This window comes from Quercus lobata, chromosome 3 (assembly GCF_001633185.2).
Source record: "Quercus lobata isolate SW786 chromosome 3, ValleyOak3.0 Primary Assembly, whole genome shotgun sequence".
NCBI lineage: Eukaryota > Viridiplantae > Streptophyta > Magnoliopsida > Fagales > Fagaceae > Quercus > Quercus lobata.
In genome coordinates, this window is record NC_044906.1 from 69,562,551 (window position 1) to 69,583,307 (window position 20,757).

A 20,757-nucleotide genomic window follows, 5' to 3' on the forward strand; every position below is an offset into this window, starting at 1 on the left:
TATGATTTAAACCAAATTAAGAGTAATCTTGCCTCATGTATTAGGTAGCCCATGCACTATGCTAGACCTATCCTTGTCCATTGACAGCATGAAGGCTCTCTAAAATTTTTTGGTAGGTGCCGAACTATTTCTAAGATGCAACGAACCCCTTTGTCCTGTTCAATCCAACTCATTCGATTCAAGGATGTTTAGGTAGAGATAAGTCAAATGATGGAGATAGCTAGAAAGTAGCAATCAACCATTATCAGCTCAATTTTCTTCGTGGGTTCTAAGACCATCCTCCAAAGATCAAATAATCAAATAAATCATTGATGCATACTTGAATCCATTCTTCCATATGTGATCTCATGTATTTTTTTTAGATTTAAGAAATAAAATCTTAAATGTATAGTGAATTCTCTCCGTTATACTTGAAAATGAAACTGAGAATGATTTGGAATCGAATAGATTTTTATATATATAATATTTATTTTGAGAAAAATTCTTAGTTTATATTGTACTAATAATGTAAGATTTATATTGTAAATTAAACAAATGTGTACAATATCACATACTTGAATCCATTCTTCTATGTGTGAAACGGAGAATGATTTGGAATCGAGGACATTTATATATATATATAATTTTTTTTAGGAATATTTTTCGTTTACATTGTACTAACAATATAAGATTTATATTATATATTAAACAAATATGTATAATATTGTACACATTTGTACATTTGTAAAAATTGTAAATTGATAGCTTTTCAAAATCCCCCTTAAGAGCAGTAGTAAAAGTTAAGAATAACTTACTTACTGGCCCCCCCTAGAATTTTAGCAAAAAATGTAGACATGTTTCAGTCCTCAAATCTTATGTTTGTTTAAAAAAAAAAAAAAAAAAACCCGAAAACAAAAATAGGATTTGGCCCATTTCTTCAGCCCATAGCTCCTCTAAAATATAAACCCCAAAAAAAAAATTTAACAAATTTGTAATAACGCAACAAATAAAACCCAAATCTTTTCCGAATCAAGACTCCTAATTAAATCAAAATTAAACTCCAAAAAAATTGCATAGTTAATATGTAAACAACTCTAAACTTCATAACCGTTGTAGGACCACACACTTTTTCACAATTTTTTTGTCACGATTCTAACGTGATAAATTATGAATGATTGTCTATCACCTATAAACCTACCTTTTTTTTTTTTTTTTTTTTGGTGCATAAACGGAGGGTTTATTGAAATAAAAGATAACAAACACAACCGAATTCACACCACTAACTGAGAGAGCAGCAACTTACAAAACAAACTAAAGCCCAACAAGCAAACCAAACACTAATTTAAAAACAACATCACCTAAACTTTTAATACACAAAACAATAATCTACCATTTTTTCTCCATTACTCACATTCTGTCACATTACGGTAAAAATGTTATGAAATAAGTTGTGATACTAGATTTTCTCTTTAATTCTTACCGTCATACATATAGATGATCAAAGCCTATATGGCTATAGGCATGCAAAAATAAACTTGTCTAAAAAGGTCGGGAGGGGCACTCCATGCCATCCCTACTTGTAAATGAATGACGAGTACTGTGAAAGGAAGACAACCCGCATGGTGTTAAAGATATGTGAAAGAGAGAAAAGTACTGTCTGGACCTTAATTCAAGACACAGATGCAGGCATCTTTTTTAATTTCATTGCCATAAACCGGAAAAAAAATGCTACATAAAGACCTTGGCGGCTCCAAGATTTTTGTGGGTCAACAAAAGATAAACTATAACTCTTCATTCATTTACAAGTAGGGATGGCATGGAGTGGAGACAGCCGGCATGGTGTTAAAGGTATGTGAAAGGAAGAAAAGTACTCCCTGTACCTTAATTCAAGACATAGATGCAGGCATTTTTTTATTAGTTTGCAATTCTTTAATTTTTAAGTTTACAATTCTTTAATTTTTTAATACTTTTACCGTTACTAACTGGACCACCCGCATAGCCAACAACCACTCCCACGGTGACAAGTCAAATTCGGTCAAAGGGCCAAAAGTGTAAAAGACAAAAACTCAAAACTTAAAAAAAGAAAAAAAGAAAAAAAAAAGAAAAAAGAAAAGGGACTATAATATTGTTATAGTAATGTTATTTAAGTGTTGTGAAAATATATATAGATAAAAAAGTATTATGTAAATATATGTTGTGTTATTTAAATAACGAAAACTATTGTTCAAATAATGTTATAATTCTTTAATTTTTTAATACTTTTACCGTTACTAACTGGCCCACCCATAACCAACAGCCACTCCCACGGTCACAAGTCAAATTCGGTCAAAGGGTCAAAAGTGCAAAAGACAAAAACTCAAAACTCAAAAAAAAGAAAAAAGAAAGGGATTATAATGTGTTCTAGTAATGTTATTTAAGTGTTGTGAAAATATATATGGATAAAAAAGTATTATGTAAATACATATTGTGTTATTTAAATAACGAAAACTATTGTTTAAATAACATTACCAAACAGAAAAACATTACAAAGTACAAACAATACTAAACACACGTAGCAAGAGATCGTCAAAGACTAGAAACTCAAAAAAATTATCAAAACATTGTAACCACACACACGGTAATTCAATGAAAGAGACTTTATCATAAACATACACTCAAATGGTGAAAGAGAGAGAAAAAGAGAGAGTTGAAAATACTGAAGCAGCTGCAGACCAACACACACTTAAGAAATAGTGCGATTCCCTTCAAAACGGAAAACATAAAATATAAAATAAAGAGGGGATTTACTAACATATGCAGGGTATATGTTATTAAACCATTTTAAGATATATTTTTTTTATGGAAAAATGAAAAAGTAACTAACTGATTTGATAATTTTTTTAGTTTTTCATAAAATATTCTTTAAAATAGATGGTTAATGTGTACCCTACATTAACTGAACCCAATAAAGAGATAAAGCGCTTAAAAGTTAGTAGAGTGCTGTTATTGCCAACACATCACTACATTATTGGCACACATTTATGTTTGGGATTCTTCTACTCAGTTAAATTGCTAAATTAAAACTCTTTATTTTGATTCTTTAAAAAAAAAAAAAAAAAAAAAAAAAAAACTCTTTAGCAATTAGCACTGGTCATGACACTAGGGTTATAAGTCAAGAATTAAGCAGCAGCAACAACTGCCATAGAAACCAAGTCTTAATCTAATAAAAAATTTCTTTTAACTTAATAGTTAATAGGTTAAAGGAATCACACAAATTTCTAATTTGGTATTAACTCTACTTCTAAAAGAACTCATTTCTCTTCCAAAACTTACCACATAACCCCTCTAGGAACACTATCATATATATTCTCTAGATTAATAAAAACCATACAAATATCTCTACATGTCTCTATATTTTTCCGTTAAACATCTGTAGACAATTTTTTCAACATACCGCATGTCTTAATCTCATTGGGTTTCACTTACCCAATAACCAAAAATACGAAAATACCACCTACAAATCATTTTGGACTACTACAATTATTTGATACTTCACTACGGAATTGGGCCGAAACCCCATTATTATATCATTAAGCCAAAAGCCCAAAATGTCATTTTCTACCTCATTTTACCTCACTATTAGCAAAGCCTATTACAAATTACTTCATTCCATTCCATTTTAAAAGACAAATGGTTAAAACCAATTGCAAACTACTTCATTTCATTCTATTCAAAAAGCCCATGGTTAAAATTAAAACTTATGCAATTATTTATTGTGAAGGCCCAAGAGGCTACATCATATGTGCAACCCAAATGGGAGAGCCTTTAAAGCCGGCTCACTCTAAAGGAGCTTCGGTTAAGGTGCTCACATAGATTTTGATTCTTGTTTCAAACTCGAAGTTATTCTCTTTGTTTTGAATTTACTTGTGATCAAGATTGATATTTTTGTCTGCATTGAGTGATGTTTGGAGGTTAATAACAAGAACATTGCCTTTTTTGTTTGGCTTTTTTATCAATGGCTTCAATGAGATGATGATCATGACACTAATGCTTAAGTGAGATAGATGCCTACATGTTGTACCTGAACGTAACCTCTCTCCATCAAAGTTCAATTTTTCCCCCATATAACCATATTAGAATCCATTTTGCCCAATCCCACCTGTTTTCCAGTTTTGTCCTTTCCAAAATGACAAGGCCATGTAATTCTCTCATACAAAATCTGTTTCACTTTGTATTCTTAATTCTTCTAGCGTCATCCTCGTCATTTTGTTAAATAAAAATGGTGTTTTTGTTTTTGGAATTCAATAATTTTGTTTTGTGTCAAAACCATATTCTCTCTGTCTTGTGTGAGTTTGTTTCTAAAAAAAAAGTATAACAATAACTATCCATGTGTTAATTTGTTATAGTTATAAAAAAATGTCTTCAAACTATCTTCTTATTTAAAACCTTCGGTTATAAATTTCCTTAAGCCGTATACAATAAACGTCTTTTTTAGCAGAATTATAAAGTATAAACGTCTTTCATGTGCACAAATACACCTTTTTTTTGCGCTATTTCAGCTTGTGAAAAATGTTTTGTCTAGCATTACCCATACTTTGTGCAATCAAGCTCTATGATTACCCCTAAGAACCTTGAGGTCATGGCCTCATGGGTGGAAAAGGCAGAGGGTTTGTGGGTATTTTGCTTTGCTGTTAAGACTTGGGATTTTGAAAGTTTTATGTAAGTGAGACCTGATTTTAGGATCACAACAATTACCACAGAACTTTTCTATAATTATTTTATGTGGCAAACTGTGATTAGTTGTCTGTCATTTTCATATAGACTCAATATTTTTTTCTTCATCACTCATAATTTGCCACATTAGAGTTGTGGTACTAAATTATTTTGGGTAAGTAATGGTTAATTGAATATTTTCAGATTTGGGGTTAATTTCGACGTGGGTTTTGTTGTAGATGTGTGTTTTGTATATATATGTTTTGAGTAGATCTATAAACTGTGTGGGTATGTTTTCTATGTTAGAATGTTGTTTGTGAACCATGGATTGTTAAATTGGAAGAAAAATGGGGTAAGCAACATGGAGATGAGAAAAAAGAGACGGATGTTGTGAAATCTCTCTATTTCTTCACGATCGTGAAGAAATAGAGAGATTCACTTTTTCTATAATAACTTTTACTTGTTAGAAAAATTCACTTTTAATCCTTAAAACTGAGACATGGTCCCAAACAAAAATTGTGTTTTTTGTTTATCAAAAAACATGTCCTAGTAAAATGGTATCAAACACACATTTTTTTCTATCCCAATTTTATGAATACTGTTTTAACATTGTTTTGAAAACAAATAAATGAATGATGTCACTAAAGTTAAAGAAAGTAAATTATATTTTAACATAAATTCTAATGGTAATTTTTAATTCACCCACCTTGTTGTATACATCATATACACAATTTAATTTTTGAACTGAAATTAAGATTTTAAATTACAATTTCAATTCAAAAACTAAAAATGTGTGTACGTTGTGTAACAGGCCATGTGTAATAGACATTGCCAAATTTAATACATGTACACAAATTTGAGTTCCTTATGTCTGATTGTCCGAATGTATAAGAGGAAAGCACAACTATGGCAACGTTGCGGTATTGGGCTTTAAGAAAAGTCATTAAAAACACGCCGATACCTAAAGTACTCCTTAAATTAGGCAGTCCTTAGTCAAAACCGAGCCCAAATGGCACTTGATTGAAATCTCTTTCGGTCTCAGCTCTACAACCTAAAGAAGGTGTTTCTCCATTCACCTAATATGGGCCTCTAGGAGTCCAATCACTCAATATTCCCCCACTTTTTAAATCTCTTTTAGAAATTAAAGTTTCAAGTGGTATATTTTATGTCGTGATATATTTGTAATTTTTTTTTTTTTTTTTGAGAAGTTGATATATTTGTGATTGATATATAATAAAAGTGGTGTTAATAGAGAATCCATGCGAAAGTCATGTTATTCCAATCATAACTTGCCATCTTAACAACACCCAAGGGGTTAGTTTAGTTGTTTACAAGGTCTTATGAGATTCATGAGGTTCTGAATTCAAAACACTTAATCAACACCTTGAAACCACCCTAAAGATTCCTTCATATAGGTGTGTATGAGATTGGAAGATTACGCACACCTAAGAGAATAGTTCAATGCTAGAAAATAAAGCCTAAATTACAATTTACACCTTTAAAGTTTTGAATAATTTTGATTTGTCCTCTAAAGTTTCAAAATGTAGATTTGCACCCCTAATAATTACTACATATAATTTGGATTTTAAGTTATTTCGTCAATGTGTTGTTTGAGATGTTAAATTGTCAATTAAGTGCCAACAAAAAATTATAATGATTGAATCTTGTGACTTACAGTATATTAATAAATTGAGTCAATATTCAAATAAATACCTAAATTATAAATCATAAAAGAATATTGAAGTTGACTTATTAGGAAAATATATAATCAGAAGATGCAATAATGAAATAAAAAAATTGGATATATTTTAAAAATGTCAACACAAAGAAGAGTTATTTCATTTAGAGAACAATATTATGAAAATTTCAAAAAATATTGAAATGAAAATAATTTACATCATTTTGTTGCACATAATTTTTTCCAAATAAATCTATCCAAATTAAGAGATACATTTTAGAACATTCATGTATAATGAAATATATTCTATTAGTTGATTTCTTTCCTTAATAAAGTATTTAATTTCTATACTTCAATTGTTAGATAAAATGAGACTTGAGAGAGGATAATTCAAACCCTAGTTCTCCTTATAAAAGAGATTATATAACATACATTACTCTAGAGATTCCTCCATATAGGTGTGTATGAGACTAGAAGATTACACACACCTAAAAGAATAGTTCAATGTTCAAAGATAAAGCCTAAATTACAATTTACACCTTTAAAGTTTTAAATTAATTTTGACTTGTCCCCTAAAGTTTCAAAATGTAGATCTATACCCCTAAAAATTATATATCATTTGGATTTAAGTCATTTTGTTAATGTGTAGTTTGAGGTGTCAATTAAGTGCTAACAAAAAATTATAATTATAATGATTGAATCTTTTACGTTACAACATATTAACAAATTGCGTCAATATTCAAATAAATACCTAAATTATAAATCATAAAAGAATATTGAATGTTGATGGTGCTGCGAACCACAGAGGATCTGGAGTGGGGCCAGTTTTGATATCTCCAGAGAGGATCATAATTGAGAAATCCTTAAGATTGGGCTTCTCAGCCACAAATAATGAGGCTGAGTATGAAGCTCTGTTGGCCGGGATGACCATGGTTCAAAAGATGGGTGGAAAAGCAGTGGAAATATTCTCTGATTCAAGGCTGGTTGTAGGCCTCCAAGAAGAGTCAAAGGCCAGAGATCTTAGAATGCAGGAGTACTTGAGTCAAGTTAGAAATTTACAATCAAGATTTGAATCTTTTAACTTATCACAAATCCCTAGAAGTAGAAATACACATTCTGACTCCCTAGCCACGCTGGCAACTTCCTCAGCACAAAGTTTACCTCAGATGATTCTAGTGGAAGACTTGTGTAAGCCTACTGAAATAGGGAGAAACGTGACCCACATTCATCAGATTAGGATGGGACCTAGCTGGATGGATCTCATAGTACTATTCCTTAAGAAGGATGTCCTATCCGAGGAGAAATCAGAGCCTGACAAGGTATGAAGAAAGGTTCCTCGGTTTTGGTTGTTTGAGAACCAAAAATTGTATAAGAGATCTTTTTCTGGCCCATATCTACTATGCATACACCTTGAAGCGGTTGAGCTACTCTTGGAAGAATTACATGAAAGAATTTGTGGAAGCCACACAGGGGGTAGATCTTTGTCCCACAGGGCACTCACTCAAGGCTATCGGTGGCCAAATATGCAGAGGGAAGCACAAAAAGTATGTAAATAAGTGTAACCAATGTCAAAGATTTGCACCAAAAATTCACGAGCCAGGAGGTGTCCTTAATCCTCTATCACAACCCTTTGCCATTTGCCCAATAGGGCTTGGACATCGTAGGTCCTTTCCCCAAGGCAGCAGGGAATAAGAGATATTTATTGGTAGGCACAGACTACTTTACCAAATGGGTTGAAATTGAATCATTGGCGAATATTAGGGACGTGGATGCCAAGAGATTCGTTCGGAAAAATATTGTCACTCGGTTTGGAATCCCTCGCACCTTTATCTCGAACAACGAACTTCAATTTGGTAGCAAAGCTTTCAGGAGATATTGTCGTGACCTCTGCATAACGAATAGATACTTCACCCCGGCATATCACCACGGGAATGGACAGGCTGAAGCTGTCAATAAGGTCATAGTGAGTGGAAGAGTTGCCACATGTCCTATGGACATACCAGACTACACCTCGTAGGTCCACTGGGGAGACCCCCATTTCAATGACTTATGGAGCTGAGGCTGTTATTCCTCTAGAGACTGGATTCCCAACACTGAAGACGAGTTCTTTCACTTCAAGCAACAATGATGAGTTGTTAGAAAATAGCCTAGACTTAATTGAAGAGCGAAGAGAAAATGCCATGGTCCAGTTAGCTTATTTTCAACACAAGCTCAAACAAGGGTATAATTCCAACGTAAAGCTAAGACCACTGGCGCCTGGAGACTTGGTGTTAAGAAAGCATCTGAGTACTGCAAAGAACCCAGCATGGGGAAAGTTAGGGCCCAACTGGGAAGGGCCATATCGCATCACTTCGGTGGCTGTAATAGGTGCGCATTACTTCGATGGCTGGAATAGGTGCATATCACCTTGAAGACCTAGATGAGAATGTTGTACTACGTCCCTAAAATGTAAATAACCTGAAAATGTATTATTATTAATGAAAGTGTTTCTTGTCACATTCTCATTTATTAGATTATCTGTTGAGCTCCATATTATTGTTACTCTAAGTATCTAATAGAGCCTTGGTTATGCTTAGATCATCAGACCACATACTTTGGATAAATTGATCTGTTAAGTTACTTTTCTGAGTATTAAATAGAAACCTTAGCTATGCCTAGTTCCTCGGATCACATACTTTGGGTAAATTAATACTTAATGGCATCTTTCTGAGTATCAAAATAGCATTTTGGTCATGCCTGGATTCTCGAACCACATACCTTGGGTAAATTGATATGCTAAGTTACTTTTCTGAGTATTAGACAGAACCTTAGCTATGCCTGATTCCTCAGACCACATACTTTAGATAAATTTATACTTAATGACATCTTTCTGAGTATCAAACAGAATCTTGGTCATACCTGGATTCTCGGACCACATACCTTTAGTAAATTGATATGTTAAGTTACTTTTTTGAGTATTAAATAGAACCTTAACTATGCCTGGTTCCTTGGACCACATACTTTGAGTAAATTAATACTTAATGACATCTTTCTGAGTATCAAACAGAACCTTGGTTATGCATGACTCCTTGGACCACATACCTTGGGTAAATTGATATGTTAAATTATCTTTCTAAGTGTTAAACAAAACCTTAGCTATGCCTGAATCCTCGAACCACATGCTTTGAGTAAACTAACACTTCTTGACATCTATCCAAGTGTCAAACAGAACCTTGGTCATACTTGGTTCCCTAAACCATATACCTTGGGTAAATTAATGCTTTAGGTTACTTTTCTAAGTGTTAAACAGAACCTTAGCTATTCCTGGATCCTTAGACCATATGTTTTGGGTAAATTAATACGTCCTGACTTCTATCCAAGTGTTAAACAAAACCTTGGTCGTGTATGGTTCCCTGAACCACATACATTAGGTAAATTGATACATCAAAGTTACTTTTCTAAGTGTTAAACATAATCTTAGCTATGCTTGGATTATCGGACCACATGTTTTGGATAAATTAACACTTCTTGACTTTTATCCAAGTGTCAAACAGAACCTAGGTCATGCCTGGTTCCCTGAACCACATACCTTGGGTAAATTGATGCTTCAAAACTACTTTTCCGAGTATTAAACAGACCTTAGCCATGCCTGGCTCCTCGGACCACATGTTTTGGATAAATTCATACTCCCTGACATCTATTTAAGCGTTAAACAAAACCTTAACTATGCTTGGATCCTTGGACCACATGCTTTAGGTAAATTCATACTTTATGATATTTTTCTAAGTATCAAACAAAAACTTGGTCATGCTTGGATCCTCGGACCACATATCTTGTATAAATTGATACCTCTCAATCATTTTTCTAATTCTTCTGAAGTTGGACCATTCTTAGTCAAAACCGAACCCAAATGGCACTTGATTGAAATCTCTTTGGGTCTCAGCTCTATAACCTAAGGAAAATGTTACTCCATTCACCTAATATGGGCCTAGAGTCCGATCACTCAATATGGCCCCTTTTTGAAATATCTTTCTGAAAATTTTTTTGAACCCAGTGGAATATTTTTTTTTGAGGTAGTGACATATTTGTGATTAATGTATAATAAAAGTGGTGTCGTTTGAAGGTTGTTGATGCCCATTTTTGTGACACATTTTCACAAGCCGACTTTCTTGTGGGTTTCATTTATGTATTATATTTTATTTTATTCTTTTAAGCATGACCCAAGTCCATGTGACATATTTGGGAAAATTGAGGAAGCGTGGTTTGGAAAGTATGGGGTTGGTTTCTTTAAGACCTTTTACATGAGCCAACCCATATGTGTTACCAAGTGGGCATGGGACACTGGTAGCACTTTAGGCTCATGAAGTGGGTCTTGTACCTAAAATTTTCACCCCAAAAGAACTTTTATGCTCTGACTACTTGTGGCCCAAAGTTTCTATCCTAAACCATTTTTGCCTTTAAAACATAGTTGACTCTCATTGACCAACTCCAGTTGCTAGCCCTCACTTAGGTGAGTATTCCAATAATCTAAAATGATTCACCAAAGGTAGCCAATTAGAGCAAACCCCTTTTATTTCCTAAATTATGTTAAAAGCATGTCAAACTCTTCCCTAAACAAAAGCAACCCAAGCCAAGACACCAAATTAGTGTCATGGGGGATAAAAACCTCCTCTACTACCAAAAAACCAGTTATTAGCAGCACCCCAAGCTCAATATAAAACTCTCCCTTCAGCTCAAAAACCAACAAATTCACATTCTGTCCTTAGAGCAAAGGCCCATTCAGCTAGCTAACATTCTCACAATTATGAAGTTTAGGGATGGAAATATAGGTATAGGGGAGCCTTCCCTTTCATCCTCACAACCTTTCTCAAATTTTTTTTTTCTCGCTGACTATGGGTTGATGTTTCAGATTTGTGCCCTTTTTCTACATTTTCTTGTATTTTAGTTATGACATTTTGATTTCTCTCTTGTTAAAGCACCATTAGCCTTTTGTTCATTAATTTTAAGCTTGATTCTCCACAAATAAAAGTTTCTAAAGAATCCAAGGGGATATTTGGACTAATCTTGTATCTTTGGCCCTTGTCGCAAAAATGTCCTTAACAAAGGTCTATGTGAAAATAATATTACTTCAATCACAACTTGTTATCTTAACAACCCCAAAGGGTTAGTCTAGCTATCTAGTTGTTCACAAGGCTTCATGGGATACGTGTAGTTTTGAATTCAAAACTCCTAACAAGTATCTTGAAACCACTCTAAAGATTCTTCTATGTAGGTGTGTATGGGACTAGAAGGCAACACATATCTAAGAGAATAGCCCAGTGCTCAAAGAGCTTCCAACACTCTTTTTTTTTTTCTTTTTTTCTTTTTTTTTCTTTTTTTTTCAATGTCATTTTAAAAAATTGGGAAGAAAATTGTGTTCTTTAACTTTCAACTCAAATTCATACATCATTAAACTTAAACAACAATTCATTTACTAAATGAAAGCTGAAGATATTCAGTTCCAAACTTAATCTCACATATAATAAGATGAAATGTCTTCAAGTTAGAAGCATATATGGTTTAAAAAATTGGATTTGACAAAACCAAAAAAGAAAGAAAACTCAATTAAATTAACACACCACCAGTCATTCCAATTATTTTAGAGTGTACAAAACCACAAACCCAAACACCAAACAGAAGATGTTTTGCACCAAAGGAAATTGTGGAGAGAGAGAGAGAAAACTCACTAAGCGTTGAGGAACATAAGAGAAAAATCAAAGGAACATGCTAATAACAAACTTAACACAAGTGGGATGAATCATGATTGCAGAACAAACTGCCATGCATGAAAGCCCTAATTACGAGCCATGCCCGGTTCAGGAATTGGAGTTGCTCCGTTTGGGTTCATTATCGTTTCATAGGCTTTTCTCCAACCTTTATATATGACACCCATCAAAAGAACAAAAACACAAAAGAGATTATAAATAATGAATAATAGATCATGTTTGATTATTATTAAAAGCTTATGTTGGAATATTTTTATAAAGATTAAAATATTTTTGTTAAGTAATGCTACAAATACAAACTTTTTTACAAACTGTTGATGTGGTGTGTGATTATTGATAAATGAAAAGATAATGTTAATGGTGGACCTCGATGAGAACTAGTATGGATTTGCCACATTAATAAGTTTTAAAAATGTTATAAAATAGTTTATGGACTGTATTTTGTTAAATACTAATTTAAGTGATTTAATAGAAATTAGTTTTTTTTTTTCTTTGATGTCTTTCCTATTATGAGTTGGCTAAATCAATGCATATTGATTAGCAAAATTTTCCATACTTTGGAGCCTTTAAAAATAATTGAATATTTGCCTTATTAAATCATTTACTTTGCCAAACCTTTTTTCCAAAGGTTTAACGTTAGTAAAATGCCTATCTACTTACAATAGATTTAATTGGTAAAAGCAATAAAAGGAAACTTTATTGCTAACGATTCATCTGATTTTTAATTGGCAATTACCCTTTATTATTATTATTATTATTATTATTATTATTATTATCATTATATACACACACTAGTTAGGGCTACACGTTTTTTTTTTTTTTTTTTTTTGAAGTAGTATAAAATTATGTACTTAAATTTAGAATAGTTATTTAGGATATGACTCTCTGTTACTATGACTCTCTATTTACTAAAGAATAAGGCTACAACCACAAACTATTTTATAACATTTTTACAAATTATTGATGCAGCAAATTCTTATTAGTTCTAATATGGGTCCATCACTTATATCACATTTATGTTTATTAGTGATTATTTGAAAATTACTAAAACTACATCAGTAGTTTGTAAAAATGTTGTAAAATAGTTTGTGCCTGTAGCGTTACTCTAACTCTTTACTAAAAGCAGTATCTACTCATGAAAAAAATTCTACTAAGAATGATAACAAATGTTTTCATCTTCTAACAATAAATAACTAAGTTTTGATAAAACATTGTCACAATATTTAAATTTTCGCAATAAATGATGACATATAGTATAATTGAAACTCTTCATCAAATTAAATACTCACAACCATTTGCAATGAATATTTTATTATTCGGGTCAGGTTTAGGTCTAGTGTTCAGTGGTACTGGACCTATTGAGATGATGACATGTGTCTACTTTTGAACACGTGTCACCATCTAACCAGTGCACTAGATGCACTAGACCTAAACCAAGTCCTTATTATTCATACTTCCTTCTGTATCATCTTATTTTATGAGCCTAACTACGATGTTTAGCTTACTTAATCTTTAATTAACACATTTTTAAGAAAGAAAACAAATAAAAGAAGAACAAGATAATAAAAAAAAATGTCATTGAAGTTTCTATTAGATAAAATTATAAATCTAGAAGATTTAAATCTCTAATAAATTAGTGTTCTCTAGGTAGCAAATAGAATACCATACATCACTATTTTTACATTCTAAGTATGATTGACACATAAAACTCAAAATAAATAAAGAAAATTTTTTGGGACATTAAAATTTAGTAAGGCATTTTAGATGTTGCACAATGAAATATTATACGAATCATAAGATTTTGTTAGGGTTTAACTATGAGAGTAATAGCAGAGACTATATGCTTGTTTATAAAATATAAATGAGGAAATTATTCAACTTTAAAATTTAGGTGGGGGGGGGGGGGGAATGAAACTACCCCAAACATAAAAGGGGAAAGCACTTTCCCATTTTTTTTTTTTCTTTTTTTTTGGGGTAAAACTATGCGTTTTTTACTTTAAACAATGTGTTAAACCAAAAAAGAAAGTCAACCTAAGAAAATTGTCCATAAAACTATGAATTTTGGCTCAACAAATTGATTAAACCAAAAAAAAAAGTTAGGAACATAATAAATGTCACGATATTTTCACAATATCTTTATTTTAGTTATCGTGGGCCCTGGTATGATATTTTATTATTTTATTTTCGAGTAATGCTACGTCCATAACATTTTTACAACACATCCTAAATGGTGAATTGTTATTAGTTATTAATTGGGACAACCACTATAAACTGTGCTTTAAAAAAAATAAACAAAAAACAACAAAAGAAAATTGTGTAAGAAACAGTGAATTTTAGCTCACCAAATTTGACTAAATCAAGAAAAGAAGTTAGGAACAAAACAAAATATCACAATACCTTTATTTTCAGCCATGGTAAGTTTCAATCTAATATTTTATTATTTATTTTATAGAAATTTTATCTCCATAATATTTTCATAACAAATTCTAGATGACAAGTTGTTACTGGTTTTAAGATGGACCCACGATTGAAAACACTTTTTTATCCATCAATAGTAATTTACCACCTATAATTTATTGTGAAATTAATGCAAAAATGTTGTGGACTTAGCATTTTTTTCATTTGATCTATTAGAAACTGAGTTCTTAAAAATTGTGAAAATATTGTGATAATAATAAGTGTTATAACATTTTCACAAAACATTTATTTTCGGTTGTGGTTGGTTACAGTATCATATTTTATTATTTTATTTCATCTTATAAGAAATTGACACCTTAATAATTATGAAAATATTGTGAAATTTATTGTGTCAGTATAACAATACCATGCCAACTCATATAAATATTTAAAAGAAAAAAAAAAGAGGCAAAATACAAAACAGTGAGTTTTGCTCACCAATTGACAAAACCAATTTTTTGCTTCTACTGCGTTGGTTTTAAAGGTGCATTTGGTAGTTAAAGTTACATTATTAAATATTTCTATAATATTTTTACGACAAATTATCGGCAGTAAATTATTAATGATTCTAATTTGAATTCACCATTGAGATTTTTTCTCCACTAAAATTAGCAATAATAACTTGCCACTTAAGATTTATTATAAAAATATTGTAGACATAACATTTTTTGACATTTAACATTAAAAAAATTTCTTTCTCACCCAAACTCACCTTTTGGCTTGTTATACAAAAGTAGTGGCAACTCCAGGAATTTTTCTTAAGGTGGTCATTAAAAAACTTAAATTAAAAAAAATTTAATAAAATAAAATTTGAATATATAGATATCACAAAAAAGCGCAAATACATATATCTTTAAAATTTTATTTTATGAGTTTTCATATTTTGAAATTGATGTATGATAGTTTCGTTATCAATTCTATCAACTGCATCATTTTGAATGTATATAACCAAACAATTATTAAATTATTGATATCCTATCCAATTACGAACATCTTGCCTAATAAGTAACAATATAAACAAAATACAACATCTTTTTTTATGATCTATTCCAACCAATTTTTGTATTCTTTAAACTAATTAGTATTAAATCAACACAATGCTCCATTAATTTCTTTTTTAGGGAAATCATGGCCAAGAAGTTGACAAAAACGTCTTTATAGATATGCTCTTCTTATTTCAACCTGATCTTTAGGATGAAAAAATGATACATTTTCTCATAGCCTATGATTTGAAAGAAAATAATTAAAGTCAATAAAGTTTTGCTTAGAATATTAATCTTGCAATACAAGTGATTTCTTTATAAGAAATTTATTCATGGTGCAAAATAATAAAGGATAAACCATAAGTTCATTCAATATATTCAATTTAGGCATTCAACTGTTATATTAATCATATTCAATAAAGTATTCAGGCATTACTTAATTTAGTACATATGCATATGTACAAAACATATCACATAAATCCAACAAATTCAACTAAAGACTCAAATAAACACTAATAGACTAGCCTTTTGAAAAGGTGTGTCTTTTGAGAACATAATTTAAAAATCACAATTAGGGTCTATTTGGGATCTGTTTATTTTATTGAAACTAAATTTTTTTTACTGAAAGTACTGTAGATAAAGAGAAAAGTTAGTTGAAATAGTATAGTGGAACCTATGAATAGTACCAAAAAGTGCAATGAGACTCATGGATAGTAGTAAAAATAAGTTGAATAATAAAATAAACTGACTTTTAAATTTGGAGCCAGGCACACATTTAGATGAAATCTCTTCCCTCGCAAATCGGAGAGCAAGCAAGTCAACAAGACTAGAAACAGTAGCATTATAAATATTTTCAATGTAAAATTGATCGGTAATGGTAAAGTCAGTGGGTGGTTAGGATAGATAATGAAATTAATTGGACTTTATCACTTGATTTTATTTTGGCACAAGGCACAAAGCACATCCATCCATAATACATGGTTCGATAATGAAATTAATTGGACTTTATCACTTGATTTTATTTTGGCACAAGGCACAAAGCACATCCATCCATAATATATGGTTCAAGCGTGGACGAAGTTTGTTCTCTTGAAACAACAATTTTATTATTATTTTTTCAATTTGTATTAAAATTTTTGATATAAAAGTATTAAAAACCTCATAGATTCACTTCCCAAAACAAATAAAATAATTGCGCGGTCACTAGATGTGATACTTTTTTTTTTTTGAGAAGCGCTAGATGTGATACTGATTGCAAGTCCTTTGTACTACAATTATTGATACATTGTCAACAACTTATTAGCATTATTTGAACAACAGGGATTCTTAAAACATTTTCCTTCTTTCAATTATTATACTCTGCATAGATATTAAAAGTGTTACTTTGTTGAAAGGTACTAAGTGTTTGTTTGGGAACTAAGTGTTCGTTGAGGAACAATTTAAGATCTGTTTGAGATCTATTTATTTTGCTAAAACTGAAATTTATTTTTACTGAAATTACTGTAGATAAAGGTAAAAGTTAGCTGAAATAGTACAGTGGGACTTATGAATAGTACCAAAAACTGTAATGAGACCTATGAATAGCAGCAAAAATTAGTAAAATAAGCTGACTTTTTAATTTGGAGCCAAACACACACTTAAACATTTGATTTGGGCTTTTGGGCTAAATTTTATTTGTTTGGGCAATTTTTTAGAAGTGTTATGTTCTCAACATTTTCACGATACTTTTACAACAAATTCTAGATGAATAGTTTTTACTAGTTTTAATTTGAACTTACCACATAAATAACTTTTTTGTCCACTAATAACAATCAGTAATAACTTACCACTTAAAATTTATTTATGAAACTATTGTAAAAATGTTTTAAAAATTGCATTTTTTGAAATTATTTGGTTCAATCTTCAATGAACCAAAATTTTGGAGAGATCAAATTTTATTTTTAATGGACTCAAATTTTTATTTAGGGTGGTCAAGATTTTTTTTAAGGACGGTCAACAACTCACATTCATTTAAAATTCAAAAATTGTAAGGTATTAAAAAAAAAAAAAAAATCAATTCAGGGCTGTCATGTGACCACCCTGAGTAACATGTAAAGCTGCCAGTGTACAAAAGACAAAAGTTTGAATAAACAAAAAATAGTGTAGCTAGAGTCATAACATTTTTTAACTTTTAACATTAAAAATTTTTCTCTCACCCAAATTCACCTTTTGGCTTGTTATACAAAAGACAAAAGTTTGATTAAACCAAAAGCGGTGCACTTAGAGTCATTGGCTCTTTTTATATAGAGAAAATTTAGACTAGTGTGTAATATTTTATGACCGAGTTTTTTGTTATAGATATAGCAAATGTCAAAAACATAACAATAGATTTAATTGGTTAAAGCAATAAAAGGGAAATTTATTGCTAACGATTCATCTGATTTTTAATTGGCAAGTACCCTTTACTATATATATATATAGAGAGAGAGAGAGAGAGAGAGACCGGTGGATAATATTCTATGACCGAGTTTTTTGATATAGATATAGCAAGTGTCAAAAGCATAAAGTTTCCACTTGACCCTTGCACGCAGTAGCTATTTTCAAAAACCTTTGCTTTGTAATTTTTCACTTCTTTTGAGAATATATATGTTTTTCATATATTATATTTCTGGATAAAAAGAAATTATTATTTCGAGAAGCTTCCTATCCTATAAGTTATGTATGTTTGTAAGGACAATCAGCAAAATGGTTTGGTTGGTAAGCATGATATTGTTAATATCTACTACATTAAAAATCTCATAGACAGCGTGAGTTGTCTTTAGATAATGACATGATCCATGTCTCAATTCTGCCATCTAAAAACTTATGAATTGACAGTAAATTATTTTCATGTTATGAGATAACTTTAAAGCATCATCGACATAATATCTCTTAACTGTTTTATAATTTTATGATAAATTCTAATTTATGTGATATATGATTATTTAATTGATATTTTGAAGATTATTTATTTATCAATTATTGTTGTTAGGTACAGCAGCTTGTAGTTCAGTTGTGCATGTAAATTTATTGTCCAATATGTAGTATAGTAGCTAGGAAAATGTTAAATTCACGAACTATTTTACCTCCTGCTGGATCCATATGACGGTTTTTGAGCTCGCGGTGCTCTTGGCAAAGAGCGCAAAAACAGCATAGGTGATGGACATAGCAATCACCGCAGGGCCCGCACGGCTGTTCTGGCAACTCAAAGTGGCGTCTCAGTTTGGTTCGGTACGTGCATCCGTATAAAGTTGCGCCCAAAACCGGCAGAAAAGTGAGAAGCACCAAATAGTTTCGGCCTGCGGTAAAAGCAGCTGCATGCAAAAAATAGCAGACAATAATCACCCCCATGACCATGACTCCATGTGACTGAAACTTTTTAACTTAAATCACAATTGTTCTTTGTTGATGAGATAGCGTATACATGTGTGTACACACACACATATATATAAAAGCACCATTTATTTCTCACACAAAATACACACTCACAAGTCATGATTTTGAACTTTGAATTCGTGGCTTCAAGCTACGTTTTCTCTTGTTTTTTGTGTGTATGCTATGTGTGTGATACAATTTTCCCATAATGGCATAATCCCATGTATATATGTCACAAAACAATGAGTAGAATTTGCTTACATGTTCGTCCCTCGTCCACTATCTCAGCATTGCGGGCAAAGGTGAGGCAGGGACACACGCAGGTAACCCAGCCTTTCGAGAGAGAGAGAAAAAAAAACAATAGAATTTGTTAAAAAGATGTTGAAAGCATTTGAACTTGTAAAACAACACTCTGAATAGATTCCACTACCCCAAAGCCAAAGGCCACCCATTGTATTCTATACAAAATACAAGCAAAGATTTTCACCCATCTGTTAGTATTTTACCATCAACTAAAAATAGAGTTATATGAAACACTTCAATATTGAAATTTGCAATTTATGCATGTTGCTCAATTATAAGTTCAAACAAGATCATAAAATAAAGTTTGGGATTTAAAAAATAAAATAAAACAACAGAGGATTCCTTTACAATTGGAGCAGTCTTCAAAGCAACCATATATTCCGGTGGACCACTTTCCCATGGTTGGAAGCTGTGGAGCGGCCATATTTTAGAGATGGAAAGATGTATCAGGACGAGGATGGCAAATTCAGATCTCTTCATGCCTCTGCCTGTTTGATTTCTGTTTATAGAGAGATTGGATATGGTTTTTTTATTCACTGGCAGACAAGTCAACAACCACTTGACTTTTGTTCAAAACTTTCCACACATCTGGATTTGTAAAAGCTAACTAAGATTTTACTAATGTATGACCTAGGGGCACACAATAGTAAATCAATTTTGGAAAATGTTTATTAGAAATTGAAAAAATTTTGACAACTTTTTCAATATCTAATAAAACTTTTCCAATAATGAATTTGTTAATGTGTGCCCCTAACTATTGTAAAAAAATTTGCAATAGTATTACAGTGTAATTCTAAAGGTAGATTGCACTGTAACTTAATTCTAAAAAAAAAAAAAAAAACTAATATTTTATACACTTACTTTATCAATTCCTCTCTCTCTCTCATTAGGTTTTTGGGTTTTGGATTTTTGTTTTTATTTGGATTTTGGGATATATTATTTTATTATGTAGAAATATTATTTTAATATGTTGTATTGTAAAATAAAAATTGAAATACTGAGAGTATTGTAAAATTGTATGATACAATTGATAAAGTAGTTTTTTGCTATGAGCATTCACATTTCATATTTTTAAACTATTTTATTTTACTATCTTAAAACCTACTTTATCTATTATTCCATAACATCTAGAGGGGCACTCCATGCCCTTCTTACTTGTAAATGAATGAAAAGTACTGTGAAAGGAAGACAGCCCGCATGGTGTTAAAGATATGTGAAAGAAAGAAAAGTACTGTCTAGACCTTAGTTCAAGACACAGGAAAAAACTTAAGTACTTCGGGAGCAATGCTCCCTCCTCTCACATGAGGGGTGGACCCCATGCATGGGTCCCACCATAGGGCTCACCCTTCATGTGAGAGAAGGGAGCATTGCTCCCGGAGCATGTAAGAATTACCCTTCATGCAGGCATCTTTTTTTTTTTTGTGAAAGAAAATACCTGCATCTATGTCTTGAATTAAGGTACAGATAGTACTTTTCTTCCACTTCTCAACGAAACTAAGGTCTAGACAGTACTTTTCTTTCTTTCACA

General features: G+C 31.5%; 1 protein-coding gene across 1 annotated transcript; it reads right to left on the reverse strand.

Moving 5' to 3' along the window:
* Window positions 1–12,047: 12,047 nt before the first annotated feature.
* LOC115982983 (protein PLANT CADMIUM RESISTANCE 7-like) lies at window positions 12,048–19,512 on the reverse strand. Its single transcript, XM_031105752.1, has 4 exons — window positions 19,357–19,512; window positions 19,188–19,259; window positions 18,638–18,865; window positions 12,048–12,241 (listed from the first exon to the last, which is right to left on the reverse strand). Exons 1-4 carry the CDS (start codon window positions 19,376–19,378, stop codon window positions 12,162–12,164), a joined length of 402 nt encoding a protein of 133 aa, XP_030961612.1. The 5' UTR covers window positions 19,379–19,512; the 3' UTR covers window positions 12,048–12,161.
* Window positions 19,513–20,757: the final 1,245 nt, after the last annotated feature.